At 46.3% G+C, this 19,832-nt stretch overlaps 1 protein-coding gene across 3 annotated transcripts in view; it reads right to left on the reverse strand.

The window, feature by feature from the left end:
• Nucleotides 1-368: 368 nt before the first annotated feature.
• TNFRSF10A (TNF receptor superfamily member 10a) overlaps nt 369-19,832 on the reverse strand; it is a 41,130-nt gene continuing 21,666 nt past the window's right edge. The window contains exons 1-10 of one of the 3 annotated variants that reach the window (XM_082470716.1): nt 14,235-14,548; nt 9,791-9,896; nt 8,533-8,646; nt 7,698-7,809; nt 6,844-6,917; nt 6,664-6,756; nt 6,091-6,122; nt 5,453-5,629; nt 3,581-3,656; nt 369-2,389 (exon numbers count right to left, since the gene is read on the reverse strand). In XM_082470716.1, coding sequence (XP_082326842.1) covers nt 2,076-2,389; nt 3,581-3,656; nt 5,453-5,629; nt 6,091-6,122; nt 6,664-6,756; nt 6,844-6,917; nt 7,698-7,809; nt 8,533-8,646; nt 9,791-9,896; nt 14,235-14,417 — 1,281 coding nt within the window. In that variant the 5' untranslated portion in view covers nt 14,418-14,548 and the 3' untranslated portion in view covers nt 369-2,075. Of the gene's footprint in view, nt 2,390-3,580; nt 3,657-5,452; nt 5,630-6,090; nt 6,123-6,663; nt 6,918-7,697; nt 7,810-8,532; nt 8,647-9,790; nt 9,897-14,234; nt 14,549-19,832 lie in introns of those variants that run through there. The other 2 variants (XM_082470714.1, XM_082470715.1) reach the window with 2 other exon arrangements.

The following is a 19,832-nucleotide window of genomic DNA, read 5'->3' on the forward strand; positions in this document are numbered from 1 at the left end:
TTCCCAGCGGCTCTGTCAGAGCCGGTCTGCACCTCCAGGGAGCCCAGCAGGCCCAGGTGTGGCCCAGAGACATCACCTGGGGAGGCTGTGGGGAAGCCGGGCCAGGCTGGGGTCCCTCTCCCAGGGGAAGGGCAGGGAGGAGAGGGAGGGAGGAGGGGCTGGATTCCAGTCCCCCAGGAACCTGGCGCCCGGAAATCCAGAGTCAGAGCAGGAGACACACCCATGCAGGGCGAGCTTGAGCCCGAGGCATAAAAGGGAGAAGGATGGAGCGGGTCACACAGCAAGAACACACACCCCTGCACCCGGGTCACTCAGCACTGCTCCAGAGAACAGTACGATGGGGGAGAAAACACACACACACACGCCTCTTTTTATATAAAATTGCATATTTAATTTGTTCACGAGTTCATAAAATTGCATATTTATATAAAATTATAAAATTTTTAATATAACGTTGCATATTTAATTTGGTCACGAATTCATAAACACATGAGTATTTTGTACCTAATGATCTTTCTTGTATTGTTTGACGTTTCTAGGAAAATCTTCAAGAAGGGGTCCTCTCATTGAGAAGAGACTTGAGCAGACATCCAATTTTCAAGTAAAACTTCACAAGTATCATATTTGCACTGGCATAAAGCAATATAGCATGCAAGTTCGTGTTTCTTAAAGATTCTCATTGGTAAAACACACCAGAAACATGTGAACAAGTGAATGTAGCTGACAAACACTGGCAAGGCTAATACTTCAGATGGGCACTCAAGGGAGTCTTCTGAGAAAGGGACAAGTGACCCAACACTTAATTGACAAGAATTCATTTATATTTCCCTCTGAAGATGAAGGCAAAGTGTCCTGCACAGAGGGAACAGCAAAGGCAGGAAACACCTGACTTCCAGGAAAGGGAGGGACATCAGGGCCAGGGGCATATAGCACCAAGACCACAGGGGTCGGCCCTTCTGTAAACTCAAGTGGACTCCACATGCTATATCCTGATGTGCCTAAATTTCAGGCAATTCCAGTTTTGGCCACATTAGCCACATCAACCTTAGGGAAGACAACACACAAAGCTTTGAGATGGAATAGACCAAAAACCCCTGAGAATTGTTTCCGCCATTAAATTATCCTGCAGCAGTTGGAACACTATGGAGAAGGGTTTAATGGAAGGAAGATTTTTTTAAAAAGCAATAAAAGGACCAAACCTTAACATAGCAGCCATTTTAGGTCAATTCTCACAGTATTTAAGAACTGGTATTTTTGTGTGAGTCTCTTCTGCAGAAGGCCAAAGCTTCCAAAGCTGCTGAGATCCTTTATATAGCCAATTCAGATAAGCAGGAGGAGGCCCAGGCATGACAGCACAGTTCACGGACGCCAGATACAGGGCTGCACACAGATGCCACTTCTCACTCTCTGCTCACTTGTAAACTCCTACCTATAAAAAATGTAAATATTCACACGGCTATAAAATTGACATGTATAAAGTGGGCCCTGTAGAAGTCACCAGGCATCCAAAAGTGACCAAACTTCCTTTGAGGGAGAAGATGCTATCAGTGCTCTCCCCACAGTGGGTTTTTTCTCCTTTCCTTTTTTTTTTTTTTTTTTTGCTTTTTTTGTTGTTGTTGTTTTGTGTTTGTTTTTGTTCTTTTGTGCTTTTTGTTGTTGTTGTTTTGTTTTTCTTGCCTCGCAGCTTTTGGTATCTTACTTCCCCGACCAGGGATTGAACCCGGGCCCTCAGCAGTGGAAACGCAGAGTCCTAACCACTGAACTGCCAGGGAATTTCCTCCTTTGTATTTCTAATTGTTTTTGATTGCCAGCTCTCATCCAGGTAACCCATGTAAACATCCTAGAAACTATAGTCCCAAAATTCCTTTCTTCACTTATATAAATATATATATAAACATGAAAGTAGTTAAGATTCACAATATGTTTGCACTTTAACGATGTGTGTTATGTTACACATCATTAAATGCATACATATCAACATGAATGACGAATACAAATAACAAATACAAATAAAAAGTGCAAGTCTATTAGGATAAAAAAGTGTCTTCAACTGAAAGACTGAGGTCCTCAAACACTCAGGACACAGCAGAGCCTTCTTTGCTCTCTTCATAGACATACTTTCCCGAGTTCAGTAGGTGGTCCTGAATATTCTGCTTTGCCAATCTTTGCCCCAGCTTTTCCAAGGCGTCCAGCAGGGTGTTGACTGAGGCCTCCCGTCCCTTGTTGCTGACCCAGGCCTCTAGCATTTCATACAAGGCATCCCGAGGGACCCGGACCCCTTCTCTGACCAGAAGGATCTCATTTTGCGTGAGGCCCAACTTCCTCATGAGCGAATCCCAGGAGTCACACGGCACGATGGTTGCAAAGTCATCAAAGAACAGCCTCAGGTCTAAGTTGTGGGAAAGTCACAGAGACAGAGTTGGGACAGGCTTCAGAAAGGGCAGAGGACCCTCAATCAGGCCTAGACCCCAGGGTGGGACCTCAGGAGCTCCCCCTGCTGGTGAACCTGCTGCTCTGCGTCCCTGACATGCTTCCCATCAGCAGAGAATCAGGCCACACTGCATGGGCCTCACCTGTGCCCAAGGCACTGCAGGGAGTCCAGGTCACCAGAGAGTCCTGCCCTAAGGGGGGGATGAGGGCCCACCAGGGAGGGGAGATGGACGTCATGGAGGGAGAAGGCAGTCTGTGGTAGGAGACAGAGGGCGGCACACAGTGGTGCAACAGACCTCAGAGGAGGGCACCTGCCGTTCTCACGACAGTGAGGTCCCCCGGCTGCCACCTCTGCACTGGGGACAGAGCAAGGGCCTGGAGGGAGGAAGGTCTCTGGCCTCACGCCCAGCTCGGCCTCGCTGACTGGCACTGTGGCAGAGCTGGATGGGGACAGACTCAGAGCAAGAATTTAACCCATAAAATGGAGCAAGCACCACCCACCTCCGGGACTGTACTGGGGATTCAAGGAGATGTGTGTGAAATGCAGTGCACACCACCGTCCATAGGTACATAAGGTGGGCACCGAACACAAATTTGTATTTTCTAACAGCTACACTGAAAAACGTAAAAAGTAACAAGTAATAACTAATTTTCATAAAATATGGTACTAACTCAATATATTCTAAAAATTTTCATTTCAACATGTAATCAGTATCCAACAAACTGTTAATGAGACATATTACAGTCTTTTTCCTACCAGTTCTTTGCAGTACAGTATTGAGTGATACTACAGCTCTTCAGATCTGGCCACAGGTCAGGTGCTCCACAGCCTCCTGCGGCCAGTGGGTGCCCTGCTGGACGGCACAGCCCCTTAGATGCCTCAGGGTGGGCCAACCTGGCCCTGAGCAGCAAGGGAGGTGGGAGGATGGGGGGGGGAGGGAAGGACAGGGAGGTGTTAGGGGACACTGTTAGGGGACAGAGGGGTGCAGGGTGGGGAGAAGAAGAGGGGGCCGAGAGGGAATTAGAGTCCCGATGGTCCAGTAACAAGCCATCGCCTGCTCTGAGTTGCCCTAACAGCTATGGGGACAGCAGTTAGGACACTGTCCCTCCTCCCTCCACTCGTGCTCCACTGCCCGGGGAAAACACTCACTTTCAGTGGGGTCTGCACCGTTTGCTGGAACCAGCAGCCTTCCTCTCGTGTGAGACCCTTCAGCTCCTGCTGGTTCCTGTAAAACACAGTGGAGAACAGCTTTGGTCTTAATCAGGGATCCTGGGTTCCAGAACTGAGCCCCGCAAACATTGTTCTGAAATTCTGGCATATGCAGCCATAAGTGAAGCAAAAACACAATGTAGGATATTTGAAGAGAGAAGACAAAATAGTCATTATTTGATACACGATTGTATTCTTACAAAACTCTAATGGTTTAGCGAAAATACTTAAATGTGAATGGATGGATGGATGAATGTTAAAAATTGTAGCAGACAATAAATTATATAAAGAATTACGAGTCAGATAAACTCATAAGGTTACAGAACACTTGTAATACAAAGACACAGCCTCAACAAGAAATAGGAGAAATTTGCCAAAGAAAAACACACATCTAGTTGAGGTATTATAAAACACTTGACTTGAAAATGCTACCTCTCTTCATAAGAAAAATACAGAATATTTAAAAGATCTCAGTTCTTCCTAGATTAATTTATAAATTAAGGTAATACTCAAAAACTCAGCAGCTAAATCGAGCATAAGGAATGAGATGGTAACTCAGAACAATTCAGGGAGTTCCTCATGTCTTATTTATCACAAAATAAATTCCATTTAGCTTTTTTTTTTTTAAATTTTATTTATTTATTTTTGGCTGTGTTGGGTCTTCATTGCTGCATGCGGGCTTTCTCCAGCTGCTGTGAGCCGGGGCTACTCTTTGTGGTGGTGTGTGGGCTTCCCATTGCGGTGGCTTCTCTTTTTGTGGAGCACAGGCTCTAAGTGTGTGGACTTCAGTAGTTGTGGCATGCGGGCTCAGTAGTTGTGGCTCATGGGTTCTAGAGCGCAGGCTCAGTAGTTGTGGCGCTCGGGCTTAGTTGCTCCGCGGCATGTGGGATCTTCCCGGACCAGGGCTCGAACCCATGTCCCCTGCATTGGCAGGTGGATTCTTAACCACTGCGCCACCAGGGAAGTTCCTCCATTTAGCTTATAAGCTCTATGCTACCAATCACATCATTTAAAAAAAGCCTACCTAAGAAATTAGAGAATTTTATCTTATCTTCTGTTTGATGAAGGACTTTAAAAGCTCTGAGCAATGAAAAATAAATGTATCGATAGATTTAATTACTTAATATATAAAATTCTGCACATTAAAATACTAAACCAAATGAAAAAACACACATGTATGTACTCATGGGCACAAGAACATGTCTGCTTAGAAAGACTCGTAACAGACAAGACAACAATCATGTGAAAATAATCAAAACAAAAAAAATACTAGTTTAAGTCAGTTTTTTGCTTGTTACCAAAAAAGAAATATAATAATGTCATATCAAAACTATTGAAATGATATGACCCCAAACGTCTGTGTGTGTGTGTGTGTACAGTGAAAAATACGTTAAGAGAGTTTACTTCTACTAGGAAGCCACCCCACAAACATGTCTATTCATTGAGACAAATACTAATTTTCAAATAGGTTCAATTTAATAATAATTTTGAAATAAATGTGAAATTCCTAACGTGATGAGGAATGGCTTAAAAGCATGTAACAATCACACAGAAAAATATCACGTAGCTTTAATTCCATCACTGAACAATCATGGGAGTGACGACTCTGGCTATTCTAGACACCAGGACAGATGATAAGTAGCATAAGAGCTGCCAGTCGACCATAGCAGGGGGTGGGCTCCCTTCCCCTCCATGACCATGATCTCCCTCCATCACCACTTCCCCATGGGACTGGAGACCGGACCAGCATCGGCCTTTCCCTGTTTCTACCGCAGGCCTGGGCAAGCAGAAGGGCCAGGGCACCACACTCACCAGCAGACGCTTTGCTTCCCCCTGGGACTGGGCTGTGACATCTGTCGGCTTCACCTGCTCTTCTACCTCCTGCACAGGGACCAGATCAATCAGCGACTCTCTGTTGATCAGCATGTTGTTGTGGGCATTGTCCAGAGCCCCAGGACCTCTTAAGGGATGTGAGCGCCAAAAGAGGACCTTGGGAAGGCAAAGAACTGACTCAGGAGTCCATACCCACAGATCCGTGTAGTGTCTGCGGGGCACATTGTGGGTTTTGCCTCCCCACCTACTCCCATGCTGTGCCCCCCAGGTGGGTACAGACTCAGCACATCCAGGGCCCTGCTGATGGCACCAGGACCCTAGTGCTGTGCTAAGGGGGGTTCAGCACCCCTTCCTGACACCCTCCATGCCCCAGGGTGCATCCAGGGTTATGGGGTGAGGGCGCCTCACAAGCAGTAAGAGGGACAGGGTTAGCACTGCCAACCAGCCTTAGGGCTGCTCTCAACAGGCCAGTTGCTCTCCTACAGTCAGCCCAGAGCTCCTAGGCCACTTGAGAGAGCCAGGGACAACAGTATAGGACAAACTGGGGACCGTGTCCACCCAGGGCCAAGCAGTTACTGAGGGCCTGATGCCACCAGGTCCTGGAGAAACCAACTCACTTTGTCCATGCACTTAGGGTCCACACCACGACCTAGAAGAGAAGAGGCATCCACCTGAGCAGTGCGGAGGGCCCTCTTGCAGCACCTCCCTCCCCAGGGACAGTGCCAGGGACAGGGTGTGGGCTGGGGGCTCAGATACTGAACAAGGAGCCTCGGGCCTGGTGACAGGGAGCGGGCCATTCCAAGTCTGGAGAACCCTCGGGGAGGGAGAAGAGAAGGGGGAAAATGAAATAAAATGAAACCCATGTAAAACCTCTGTGGGGTTCTGCTGAACGACCCTCTCCTCCTGACTCTTGTCACCCAGTCAAGGTGCTGACCACCTCTCTGCCCCGGCTGGGGGTCCTGAAGACATTAAGAACTGACCCTGCCCCCCGCTACACCAGACTCGGCCAGGGGGGAGAGGCGACCGTCAGCTGAGATGGGGGACGGATGTGATCCCGGCTTCGTAGGAGCAGGTGAGGTGGGAGGTGGAGGGGGATTCCGGGGAAAAAGATCAGAGCCGGGCCAGGAGGAACCGGAGGAGTGGGGAGACGGAGGGGGGCCAGCGCCTCCCCTTCCCTCCCAGAACCTCACCTTGAATGAAGAACCTCCGGAAAACATATGCGATCAGCACCGGCAGCAGGAGGACACCGGCAGCTACCATTCCGATCACCAGCTGTGAAGTGCCTGAGGAGGGAGAGGGAGTGGTGGGCAGTCTCCGGCTCATGGTCACTGTGTTTCCAGGAACCAGGGCCTCCGCACTGGCCTGGGTACCTGATTTTTGGTCCACACATTTGAGGTCACTGAAGGGGCTACAGGGCGTGGCCACGACCATCTCATCAGGGCACCTGGGTACAGACACAGGGAGGACATGGAGGGGATCCGTCAGGGAAAGCTGGCCGGATGAGGAGAAAGAGAGAGAAAACTCCCACCTGGGGTTCCCTGACAAGACGGTGCAGGAGGGACAGGCTTGTCCTGTCTGCAGGGCTGGGTCCCCTCACTACCCCTTGTCGGGTGGGAGAAGGATCTGGGCTTGTGCACTTCAGGCCCCAGGGCTCCTGCTGAGTGTTCAGAGCTGCCCTTTCAGGAGCTGGGCCCCTGGGAGGGGGCATCTCATCCAAGTCAAGGGTCAGAAGGGTTTGGGCACAAGCCAAGCCTCATCCTCCAGTCAAGCTTTAACACAAGGACCCTCTTGTCCTCCACGTGTTGACTCTTCCTACCAATCGCAGCCAGCACTGGAGCATCAGAGAAGAGCTAATTATTATTGGCCCCTAAATCCCCAAATAGGAAAGATTCAGATCTTATTGGGGGACAAGGCTGGATGTGAGGCCAGCTGAGTTGGCTCGGGTTTTATGGGAAGCTTGAAGGAGCACACATATGGCCTCATTATGACTTTTGTCTGTGGTAGACACTTGCCTTTCTAGGCTCCTTCTGAGGAGGTGTGGGAAGGGGGCCCTGGGGAAGGACACACAGAGGCATGAGGAGGGGCTGCTGCATGCTCAGGAGACCCCACAGGCACAAGGGAGCCCTGAGGAGGTAGGAGGGGCTGCATGGAAACCGGAGAAAGGGGTACAAGGAAACTGGGGGGTCTCTGTGGGTTGGGAGCCCCCTAGGCTCCCATGTCTCACCGGGTGCTGCACTTGTAGCAGAATTCAGGTGCATCTTCTCTACGGAAAGTGCCAGGTTTGCACTGACACTCAGTGTCCTTGGTTGAGGTGCACGGACTTTTCTCTTCTTCCCCTGGAGACCAAAGATAAGGTTTTGGGGGTGTGTTTCCCTCACGTGTCTCTCAACCATTCTTCACCACCCAGATCCCCACCCACTCAGTTCTACTCAGTTCAGGAAGTAATTTGGGGGCCATTTTCTGCAGCAACACACACAGACCATCCAAAGGACAGCCACTGTTCACGTGTCACCAATAGAGGCATATAAAAGGGACCATGCGTCATTACAGATTACATCAGGATTGGGAAGAAAAAGGTTTTAGATCACAAATCAGGAGCAAGAGCCGGGGTGGGGTGGGGCGGGGTGTAATATGAGACACTCTGGATGGAGAGGAACGCTTGGGTGACTTCCCAACACCTGGCCCTGCTGGTCATGAAGGCTGAGGGAGGCTGAGATCCCGGAGCAGAAGTCACAGGGCTCACAGGGGCCTGGCCCAGAACCAGACTCGCCACACAGCTCAAACCCAGCCCTGTCCCACTCAACCAGGCCTCCCATGCTGTCACTAACCAGCCCCTCCGTCAAGGGACACATTACTCCCCTCCTTCCAACTGATGTTCTGAAAGACTTCCCTACCAGGTGGCATACGTAATACAAATAATTTCTGTTTTCATTTATTTTACTGACCTAAGACAGGGTAGAATGAAGACCTAGCTGGGCTGGAAATCAGGTTTCTGACTCCCCGTTCCATTCAAATCCCATCTCATCACCCAACTGTAGGCATGGGGACATGTTCTGTACCTGATTTGCAAATCCTACAGAGTAAGCAAGAAGAGAGGGTGTTTGAATAATTGGTGTAATCCACCTTATCCGTGCACGGTGTACAATCTCCACTGGCTTCCTCCATATAGAACCCTGGGAAGGAAGGGAAAAGCTGGTGAGTAAATCCCCACAGGATTCCCAGAGGCTGGCAGTGTGGACAGGGCTGCCTCTTTCGGCCATCAGTGGAATCCACACGGGGAACTCTCCTTGACCTGGCTTTAATCTTTTGATTCTACATCTACCACACACCTTAGACCAGTACTGCCAACAGGAGTATATTACTAGCCACACATAAAAGTCACATTCATAGTTGGCACACTAAAGAGTAAAAAGAAAGGGCTTCCCTGGTGGCGCAGTGGTTGAGAATCTGCCTGCCAATGCAGGGGACACGGGTTTGAGCCCTGGTCTGGGAAGATCCCACATGCCGCGGAGCAACTAGGCCCGTGAGCCACAATTACTGAGCCTGCGCGTCTGGAGCCTGTGCTCCGCAACAAGAGAGGCCGCGATAGTGAGAGGCCCGCGCACCACGATGAAGAGTGGCCCCCGCTTGCCGCAACTAGAGAAAGCCCTCGTACAGAAACAAAGACCCAACATAGCCAAAAAAAAAAAAAAAAAAAAATCCAAGTCACTTGTATATTAAAAAAAAAAAAAAGAGTAAAAAGAAAGAGGCAATATCCAACATAGTATCATTTCAACATGTATCAATATAAAACAGTGAGATTTTTACTTACTTTAATACCTCACTAAAAAAATAAAACTCATGCTCCCTTCACAGTGTTCAGGGTCTGTGGCCTCCTCCCACCTGTCCCGGTGACCTCTCCACCTTCCACTCACCCCAGCTGCCCCCTAGCTTTGCTCAAACAAGCCCAGCCCTGCCCCTTGGGGTGACAGTTCCCGGGGGCCCCCTCAGGAGCTCTACCTGGCTCTCTGCACCAAAGTCACCATCCCCAGGAGGCCTCACCAACCCCGACTCTGTCCCACCCATCACTCAATTATCCTCACGGTTGCTATCTCATCTCTCTAACTGTCACATTTGTCCATCTGTCTGGGTACCATCCTAGGAGGAGGGTTCCAGGAGGGCAGGGGCCTCGTGCCCTCCACTGGCACAGTGCCTGGCACATGGAAGACTTCCAGTAAATGCCTGCGGAATAAGAACCAGGAACCGCAGGAATCAGAAGACCAGAAGGACTTGGAGACAAGGGTGGGGTAAGGGCTGGAGATCAGTCTTAGAATGTACCTGGTGCACACAACTTCTCTGAGAGGCTGCGTTTCCATCTCTGTGGGGCAGCTGATTGCTGGTGAAATTTTTCCTGCCTTATGTGCATGGCTGAAGCAGCCGCAGTCTGTGGAGACAAAGCAGGGACGGGCATGAGTGGCTTCCAGACTCTCATCCCTCCCAGGATGCGTCCCACAGTCCCTTGACCACAGCCTGCAAAACGGAACAGAACTGGGGCCTTTCTTCCAGCTATAAACTCTCATTCTTTTCATGTCTGTCCTCTGGCCTTTTGTGCTACCAAGTAACTTACACTTAAATTTTTTTCCTGGTATTCCTTTCTCTTATAATAAAATAAAATATGTTTATTCCGGAAAGTATGGGCAAGGAAAAAAATTTTTAAAAGAATACAGAAACCACAGGGATCCCCTCAGTTAGAGAAAACATCCATTATTTTGTGTCTTTACTTCTTCTATTTGACCATATGTGTAATACTCTCAGGCTCTCTCTCTTTCTTTCTCCCATGCGCGTACGTGCGCGCACACACACATTTTCACAAATGAGTCTTATACTATGCACACACTTTTTCAAAAGCAGGATACAGAATCACAGTTGAGTCATGAACTTTTGGCTTTAACCGGACAAGCTGTCCTGGAAAGGAAGCTGTTAGAGTTCCACATAATGAGTCACACAGAGGAAGAAGAAACAGCAATACAGGGTTTTGAGATGAGTCTCCGTGCTAACAATGACACAACGGGGCCAGTCGAAAAAAATCTGAATGGAGTCTGCGGATCTGATGAGGATTAACGTGTTGATGTTAGTGTTCTGATGCTGAAGGCTGTGCTGTAGTTTTGGGGGAGAATGTCCTCATTTGTAGGAAATATACATTCAAGTATTCGGTCATGGGATCTAGCATGTCAGCAGCTATTTTTCACATGGTACAGGAAAAAGGGGGGGGTTTGTATAGTCTTTGCAACTTTGCTTTAACCTGGGAGTGACAAAAGAGAAAGTGAAATTAAGGGAAAAAAAAAAGAAAGAAAGAAAATCAAAGTTACGATGGAAAAAGCTTATGTTGAGCCCAGTTCAACTGCCTGGATCTAAACAACATAAAATGCAGCTCTCTTCCACAGAAAAGCCTGTCAAGTATTTGGGGACAGCTAAGCCTACATATGTCCTCTAAGTCGTCCCTTCCCCAGGCTGGGCCTCCTCCGAGTCCCCACAGGTTGGTAGAATCTCCTTTCCCTGCCTTCACAGTCCTATTCCCCCCTCTCTTTCCTGGTTCTCCTCTCACAGGCTCTCTCCCTCAATGTTTTATTATGAACATTTTCATGCATCCAACAAAGTTTAAAGCTCTGTACGGTAAACTCTCATATACTCACCACCTAGATTCTGTAACTAATATTTTGCTATATGTGCCTTATCACATATTTCTTTCTTTTTTTAAATTAATTTATTTAATTTTTATTTATTTTTGGCTGCGTTGGGTCTTCGTTGCTGCACGCGGGCTTTCTCTAGTTGTGACTCGCGGGCTCTAGAGCGCAGGCTCAGTAGTTGTGGCGCACGGGCTTAGCTGCTCCACAGCTTGTGGGATCTTCCCGGACCAGTGCTTGAACCCGTGTCCCCTGCATTGGCAGGCAGATTCTTAACCACTGCGCCACCAGGGAAGCCCCATATTTCTTTCTTTATCCATCCCTCTGTCCATTCTCCTAAGTGTCTTATTTTTATGATGAAATTCACATGTCTGCAACTCAATACTTCAGCATTATGTCAGTAACTTGAGCTCCATATTTCTTTTTTTTTTTTTTTTTAGTATCTACAAAGGTGCAAACATAATTTCTCTCTTCATAATTATCCTCCTTTTTTTTTTTTTCACACACACACACTGTATTTTATTTTTACAAGAGATAAATAGACTGACACCAAGCATTGTACATGGATGACTACAACAAAAGCAAGAATGATTGCAATTACCAAACATGAAACACACTCATACTATGTCATAATACTGACATTCAGTCCAGTAATCCTCCACTGTAACAGCTCCTTTACTTTGCAGTGAAAATTGATTTGTATATTCTTTGCCTCTGAGTCCTTGTGGGATTTTTTTTTTTTTAATTCAGACAGAAAAGTCACAAAAATTATACTCATCCTCATCAGTTCAGAGCTCCATATTTCTTTACAGTTTTTTTTTCAGTGTTAAGATTTACAAAGAAGGAAATGCACAATTCTTAAGGGTACCATTCAAATGGTTTTTTAAAACGCATACACTTGGGAAACCCAGACCCTCTATCTAGATCCCGGAAATTAGCATTACTACAGAACATTCCTTCACACCCCTTTCTGGGTTATCCTAATCTCCTATGTGACTCCAAGAGGAAGTGGCCTTCATCAGACAGAGGAAGGTCTCTTCTGCCCTGATATAATGAGAGGTTTTATCATGACAGGGAGGTTAAGTGTTGTCGAATGCTTTTTCTGCATCACAGCTGTTCATATAGATTTTCTCCTTCATGGTGTTAGCATAGTGAAAAACACTGATTCATTTTCAGATGTTATTCCTGTGATTAACCCCACTTGGTCATGGCATGTTTTCTTCTTTAAAAATTCCTGAATTTAGTTTACTATTTGTTTAGTTAAGGAATTTTGCTTCTGTTTTTAGGAAGGATATTGAAAGGTATTAATATTTTTCTTCCTTTCAAATGTTTTTGTCAGGTTTCACTATTAAGGTTATGCTGGGCTTAGAAACTACTGAAGAACTTTTAAGCTGTCTGAAAGAATTTGTGTAAGATTTTTGTCAGTTCTTTTACTGTTTGTATTTTTGCCCCCGCCCCCCCAACTGCTGCCTGGTCTCCTGGTCATCCACTCCCAGTCTCAGATATCTCATGGATCCTTGAAAATCTCTACTGGCACTGAGGAATCAAAACCACAGCACTGGGGTGCCCCATTTTTACTTCTTAGACTAGCAAAGAATTAACGTGTGGTTTAGTGTGGCAAAGGTGTAGGGAAACAGGCACACTTGTGGACTCTTGGTGTGAGGTAAAATGGTCCAGCCTTCTTCTGGAGGCCAGTTTATCCTTATCTAAACAAAAGTGTAAAATTATCTAACCTGCTGACAGCAATTCTACTTCTAAGGAGTTACCTAACAGACAATGCACATGGCTACACGGATACTTGACAGTGCCTACAGGCACCCAGAGCCCTTCATCAGGCAGTGTTCAACATGAGTCCTGCCTATGACAAACTGATATTTTAAAAACTAATTCTATATTTTTTTGTGAATACAAAACGTTACTTCTTTTCTGATTTTTAGTACTAATTTGTACAATGAAAAGTACACATTTTCATGATTCCTGTAACCTTGTTAGGCCCTTAATTTTTTTTTTTCCTGTGAACATATAAGAAACTTCGAAAAGAGCCTCAAACAACCTGAGAAAGCAGTGGAAGTAGGCACATTTTTTTCCATAGTGAGTTTCTTTAGGATGCACACCGATAGTGGTAAATCACACTCAGAGCCTCTAGCTCGCCTCCTAAAGAAGTGGTGAGAATCTGGTCCCAATGGTGAGTTGATTGATGGTTTCTACACAGCACCCACAAATTGCAACAAACAGGAAGCAACGTTAAAGGTTGCTCCCCTTTCAGGAAAAAGGAAATTCAAAGGTGCTTAAGGCAGTGGTGGGGGAAGGCGGGGGCCTACACGGTTAATCGATTTACAAAGGACACGTTTTAAAAGTTAAACGTGGTCTTCCTTGGTGGCGCAGTGCTTGGGAGTCCGCCTGCCAATGCGGGGGACGCGGGTTCGAGCCCTGGTCCGGGAGGATCCCACATGCCGCGGAGCAACGAAGCCCGTGCGCCACAACTACTGAGCCTGTGCTCTAGAGCCCGCGAGCCACAGCTACTGAGCCCACGTGCCACAACTACTGAAGCCCGCGCGCCTGGAGCCCGTGCTCCGCAACAAGAGAAGCCACCGCAATGAGATCCCCGCTCACCGCGGAGGAGGGTGGCCCCCGCTCGCCGCAACTAGAGAGGGCCCGCGCCCAGCGGCAAAGACCCAACACAGACAAAAAAATAAATAGATAAAATAAATAAATTTTAAAAAAAAAGTTAAACGTAGTGCAAAATAAAAAGAGAGAGAGAGAGAGAAAGTTAGAAAGAGTGAGGAGGATCGGAGGAAGGAAAGGGGAAGAGAAAGAAAAGGCGATCTGTCTGTCACTCGCTGATGCTCGCCTGGGACCAATCTGGAGGCCAGACCCTCCAAGGACCCGGAGGCGGAGAGCGGGCTCTTCTCCTTCGGGGCCGCAGGTAGATGCTGCCAGCCCCGGATCCGCACCCCGCCACCCCCTCACCCCCTGTACTTGGACTTCGCCAGGGAGGGTCCTGCCGGGACATGCCCAGCCGTGTCCCGCCCCCCTCCCCCCCGTCCTTTCCCGGCCACGGAGCGCGCCACCTGGCGGGACTCCCGGCGGGGACTCACCGACAGAAGGACACCCGGGACGACGAAGATGAGAACCAAGGCGCCCCGCAGCCGAGGCCTGGGACAGGGGGCGCGCCCTGCCCGGGTGCTCGAGGCGGCCTGTGTGCTCTGTCCCAGCTGCCCCGTGCTGTCGCGGGGCGCTCGCTGTCCCAGCCGCCGCGGGGTGACAGACGGCAGAGCCATCAGGAAGCAACAGTGTCTTTCGTGGGGCGCGGGATCGTCCCTGCCGCCTGCGCGGTGCGCGGGGCAGGGCTCTACGGTCTAATAACTCAGACAGACCCTAGCTTTATACCCTGTCCTGGGATTGCGTCATCCGCGGGGGCGAATGAGCTACGCCTTCCGTCGAGTTGACGTAAACATTCACCACTTCTAGCCAATCGCGTGTGGCTCAGGAGAGGAGCCCAGCGACCTGGAGGGCACCTCTGTTTCAAAGAGGAAACTGCCTGCTTTGGCGGCTGATGCCCGGGGATGCGGTTTTTCATCAAGGGTCCGGTCTGTGCCTTTGGGAGGTGGGGACAGGGCACCTCCCACATGCTCTGTTGTGATCCGGGCTGTGAGATTCAGAATCTGCGTTCAAGTGGGGTCCTGACCCTGCCCCTTTGCAGGGCAAATGCCCCACCCGTTCATAAACCCTGAACCACCTGTCTTCTGACTACCGCCTTCTGCCCACTCTCAGCTTCTGCTCCTCCCCGCCCCCCCTCCATTGACCAGGGCCCCAAGGAGGCCAGAGAACAGGGACTCCCAAGAAGGAGACCCCGCGAGAGTCTGCGGAGCGCCTCCAGCCCCGCTTGGCACAGAGTGGATGCCCTGCACGTATTGTAGGGGTGTGAACTAAGAAACCTTGAATTGTTAGAAAAATCAGTAGACTGCCAGACTCACTTGCACTTTCTGAGATTTAAGTGCTTAGAGAATGAGACAGACCTGGTGGGATTTTTTGCCCTGGGCCTATTCACGTAATTAATGTTAATGATCAATTTACTATCGAACTACAAATACGTATTTATTTAAAGGCAAAGGATACACACTATATTTTCCTGTTGCGAACTCTACTTTTTAAGGACCTTAATTATCATTAGCATGTCTGTATAAATTTACTTTCGTCACGTTTGTTTTATAAACCTGAAGTTCTACCTGATAGAACATTTGGACCCTGGTGAATACCCCCTCAGGGTTCCCAGCACCTTCCTCTACCCTCTCTCTCACCCTCCAGTGTCTGGGTTGGGCCTCTGATATCTGTGGGCTCTTGCCATGGACTCCATGGTGCTGTTCCCAAGCCCGAGTCTGTCCCCCATTCTTCACTGGTGCTGGGCTCTCTATCCTAGGGGGGTGTGAGCATTTATGACACAATGCAGGTACAAATACTTTGTTAAAAAAAAAAAAAGTTCCATCAAAGTCTGTTATGGCACCTTTCAGATATAATGATGCAAAATATAGAGAAAGGAACCTTTATTATGAAAACCTCTTCCACTGAAAGGAATCATCTATTCACGGTGAGCCTGGTTCAAAGCAGAGTAAGTCATCCTCCTCTTCCCTCTATGCCTTTCCTTTCTTTCCTTCATCATTTTGCTCCACAGGCCTACTTCCTATTAGGATGTTGCAGACTGGGAACAAGGGTCCCTGTCCTGTGCTGCACAGTGGTAGTGGTGGGGTGAAGTGGGGGGGGGGACCACAACTGGGAGGTGTTCTGGAAGCTGCCCCCTCAGAAGCCTGGTGAGGGCCCAGAAGCCTGGTAGGGAAGTGCTTTTGTATTTGCTGTTTGTCACAGCAATGCCCCCAACCAGACCCTATATTGGATTTTTTTTTCTTTTTTTTAATTGCAGACCAGAATACCAACATGTCCACTGGAGACCTCTGGGTTCTAATAATCCCTGAGTCAATAAATCCCTGTGTGACTTGAGGAAAGGTTTTTTTTTAATTAAAAACATTTAAAAAATATTTTACACACTGCCCCTTGACGCCGGTGGCCTGAGGCAGGTCTTCTATTAACAGTCCAACTAGAGGAGGGGGAGTCTAAGCTGGTCCTGGGGAGGGGAGCTGCCAGAGAGAACCCAAGGCAGATTGGATGGAACTGATGACTCAGGCTGGTGGAGGTCTTGGGTACCCCCAGCCTCGTCACCTACCATGGCACTGAGAACCAAGAGGAAGCAAGAGACATTCGAACCAGCCAGAGGAAATCCGCCCCAGCCCCTGTGCTAAAGCCCACAGTCATGGAGCTGTCTCTGAGTCTCTTAACTCTCCGTTTGTATACAGTTCTTTTTTCTTTACTTGTTGCCTTTTGATGCTCTTCACCCATTTCTCCACCCCTCCAACCACCCCCCCACCCACCCCAGGCAACCATCAATCTGTTCTCTGTATTTGTGAACTTGATTTGGGTTTTTTTTGGGTTTTGTGCTTTTTTTTTTAAAGATTTTATATGTAAGAAAGATTATATTGTATTCTCTTTCTCTGTCTGGTTTATTTCACTTAGGATAATGCCCTCAAGGCCCATCCATGTTTTCACAAATGGCAGGATTTCATTCTTTTTATGGTTGAATAATAGTCCATTGTGTGTATGTGTGTGTGTGTGTGTGTGTGTGTGTGTGTGTGTGTATATATATATATATATATACATATATATATATATATATATATATATATATATATATACACATATATATATATATATGCCACAATTTCTTTATCCATTCATCTATTGATGGACACTTAGGTTGTTTCCATATCTTGGCTATTGTAAATAACGCTGCTATGAACATGGGTGTGCAGATATCTTTTCCAGTTAGTGTTTTCATTTTTTTCAGATAAATACCCAGAAGTAGAATTGCTGGATCATATGGTAGTTTTATTTTTAATGTTCTGAGGAATCTCCATAATTTTTCATAGTGGCTGCACCAATTTACCATCCTACCAAGAGTGCACAAGGGCTCCCTTTTCTCTGCTGCCTCACCAATACTTGTTATTTCCTGGGTTTTTTTGATAATAGCCATTCTAACAAATTTGAGGTGATATCTCATTGTGGTTTTGATTTGCATTTCCCTGATGATTAGTGATATTAAACATCTTTTCATGTACCTGTTGGCCATCTGTATGTCTTCTCTGGAAAAATATCTGTTCAGATCTTCTGCCAATTTTTTAATTGGATCGTTTGGTTTTTCTTATTGAGTTGTATGAGTTGCTTATATATTTTGGATATTAGCCCTTTTTCAGATATATGGTTTGCAAACATTTTCTCCCATTCAGTATGTTGCCTTTTTGTTTAGTTGATGGTTTCCTTTGCTGTGCAGAAGCTTTTTAGTTTGATGTAGTCCCACTTGTTTATGTTTGCTTTTGTTGCTTTTGCTTTCGGTGTCAGATTCAAAAAATCATTGCCAGGACCAATGTCAAGGAACTTACTGCCTACGTTTTCTTTCTAGGAGTCTTATGGTTTCAGTTCTTATGTTCAAATCTTTAATCCATTTTGAGTTAATTTTTGTGTATGGGGTAAGATAGCGGTCCAGTTTCGTTCTTTTGCATGTGGCTTTCCAGTTTTCCCAACACCATTTATTGAACAGAAGTCCTTTCCCCATTGTATATTCTTGACTCCCTTGGCATAAATTAATTGACCATATATGCATGGGTTTATTTCTGGGCTCTCTATTCTAGTCCATTGATAGATGTGTCTGTTTTTATGCCAATACCATACTGTTTAATTACAATAACTTGGAAATATAGTTTGAAATCAGGAAGCAGGATGCCTCTAGCTATGTTCTTCTTTCTTAAGACTGTTTAAGCTATTCGGGGTCTTTGGTGGTTCCATACAAATTTAAGATTATTTTATTTATTTACTTATTTATTTAATGTTTATATATATATTTTTAAATTTTCTTATTAGTCATCCATTTTATACACATCACTGTATACATGTCAATCCCAATCTCCCAATTCATCACACCACCCCCACCCCCCGCCGCTTTCCCCCCTTGGTGTCCGTAAGTTTTTTCTCTACATCTGTGTCTCAATTTCTGCTGTGCAAACCGGTTCATCTGTACCATTTTCTAGGTTCCACATATATGCATTAATATATGATATTTGTTTTTCTCTTTCTGACTTACTTCACTCTGTATGACAGTCTCTATATCCATCCATGTCTCTACAAACAACCCAATTTCGTTCCTTTTCAGGGCTGAGTAATATTCCATTGTATATATGTACCACTATTTCTTTATCCATTCATCTGTCGATGGGCATTTAGGTTGCTTCCATGTCCTGGCTATTTTTTTTTTTTTTTTAAACATCTTTATTGAAGTATAATTGCCTTACAATGGTGTGTTAGCTTCTGCTTTATAACAAAGTGAATCAGTAATACATATACAATATGTTCCCATTCTCTTCCCTCTTGCATCTCCCTCCCTCCCGCCCTCCCCATCCCATCCCTCTAGGTGGTCACAAAGCACCGAGCTGATCTCCCTGTTCTATGCGGCTGCTTCCCACTAGTTATCTATTTTACATTTGGTAGTGTATATATGTCCATGACACTCTCTTACCCTCTCACATCTCACCCCACCCCCTCCCCATATCCTCAAGTCCATTCTCTAGTAGGTCTGTGTCTTTATTCCCGTCTTGCCACTAGGTTCTTCATGGCCTTTTTTTTTTTTTTTTTTCCCTTAGATTCCGTATATATGTGTTAGCATACTGTATTTGTTTTTCTCTTTCTGACTTACTTCACTCTGTATGACAGACTCTAACTCCATCCACCTCATTACAAATACCTCCATTTCATTTCTTTTTATGGCTGAGTAATATTCCATTGTATATATGTGCCACATCTTCTTTATCCATTCATCTGTCGATGGACATTTAGATTGCTTCCATGTCCTGGCTATTGTAAATAGAGCTGCAATGAACATTTTGGTACATGACTCTTTTTGACCTATGGTTTTCTCAGGGTATATGCCCAGTAGTGGGATTGCTGGGTCGTATGGTAGTTCTATTTGTAGTTTTTTAAGGAACCTCCATACTGTTCTCCATAGTGGCTGTATCAATTTACATTTGCACAAACAGTGCAAGAGGGTTGCCTTTTCTCCACACCCTCTCCAGCATTTGTTGTTTGTAGATTTGCTGATGATGCCCATTCTAACAGGTGTGAGGTGATACCTCATTGTAGTTTTGATTTGAATTTCTCTAATAATTAGTGATGTTGAGCAGCTTTTCATGTGCTTCCTGGCCATCTGTATGTCTTCTTTGGAGAAATGTCTATTTAGGTCTTCTGCCCATTTTTGGATTGCGGTGTTTGTTTCTTTAATATTGAGCTGCATGAGCTGTTCATATATTTTGGAGATTAATCCTTTGTCCAATGAATCATTTGCAAACATTTTCTCCCATTCTGAGGGTTGTCTTTTGGTCTTGTTTATGGTTTCCTTTGCTGTGCAAAAGCTTTTAAGTTTCATTAGGTCCCATTTGTTTATTTTTGTTTTTACTTCCATTACTCTCGGAGGTGGATCAAAAAATATCTTGCTGTGATTTACATCAAAGAGTGTTCTTCCTATGTTTTCCTCTAAGAGTTTTATAGTGCCTGGTCTTACATTTAGGTCTCTAATCCATTTTGAGTTTATTTTTGTGTAC

This window comes from Balaenoptera physalus (genome assembly GCF_965194825.1).
Source record: "Balaenoptera physalus genome assembly, chromosome: 7".
Taxonomy (NCBI): Eukaryota; Metazoa; Chordata; class Mammalia; order Artiodactyla; family Balaenopteridae; genus Balaenoptera; species Balaenoptera physalus.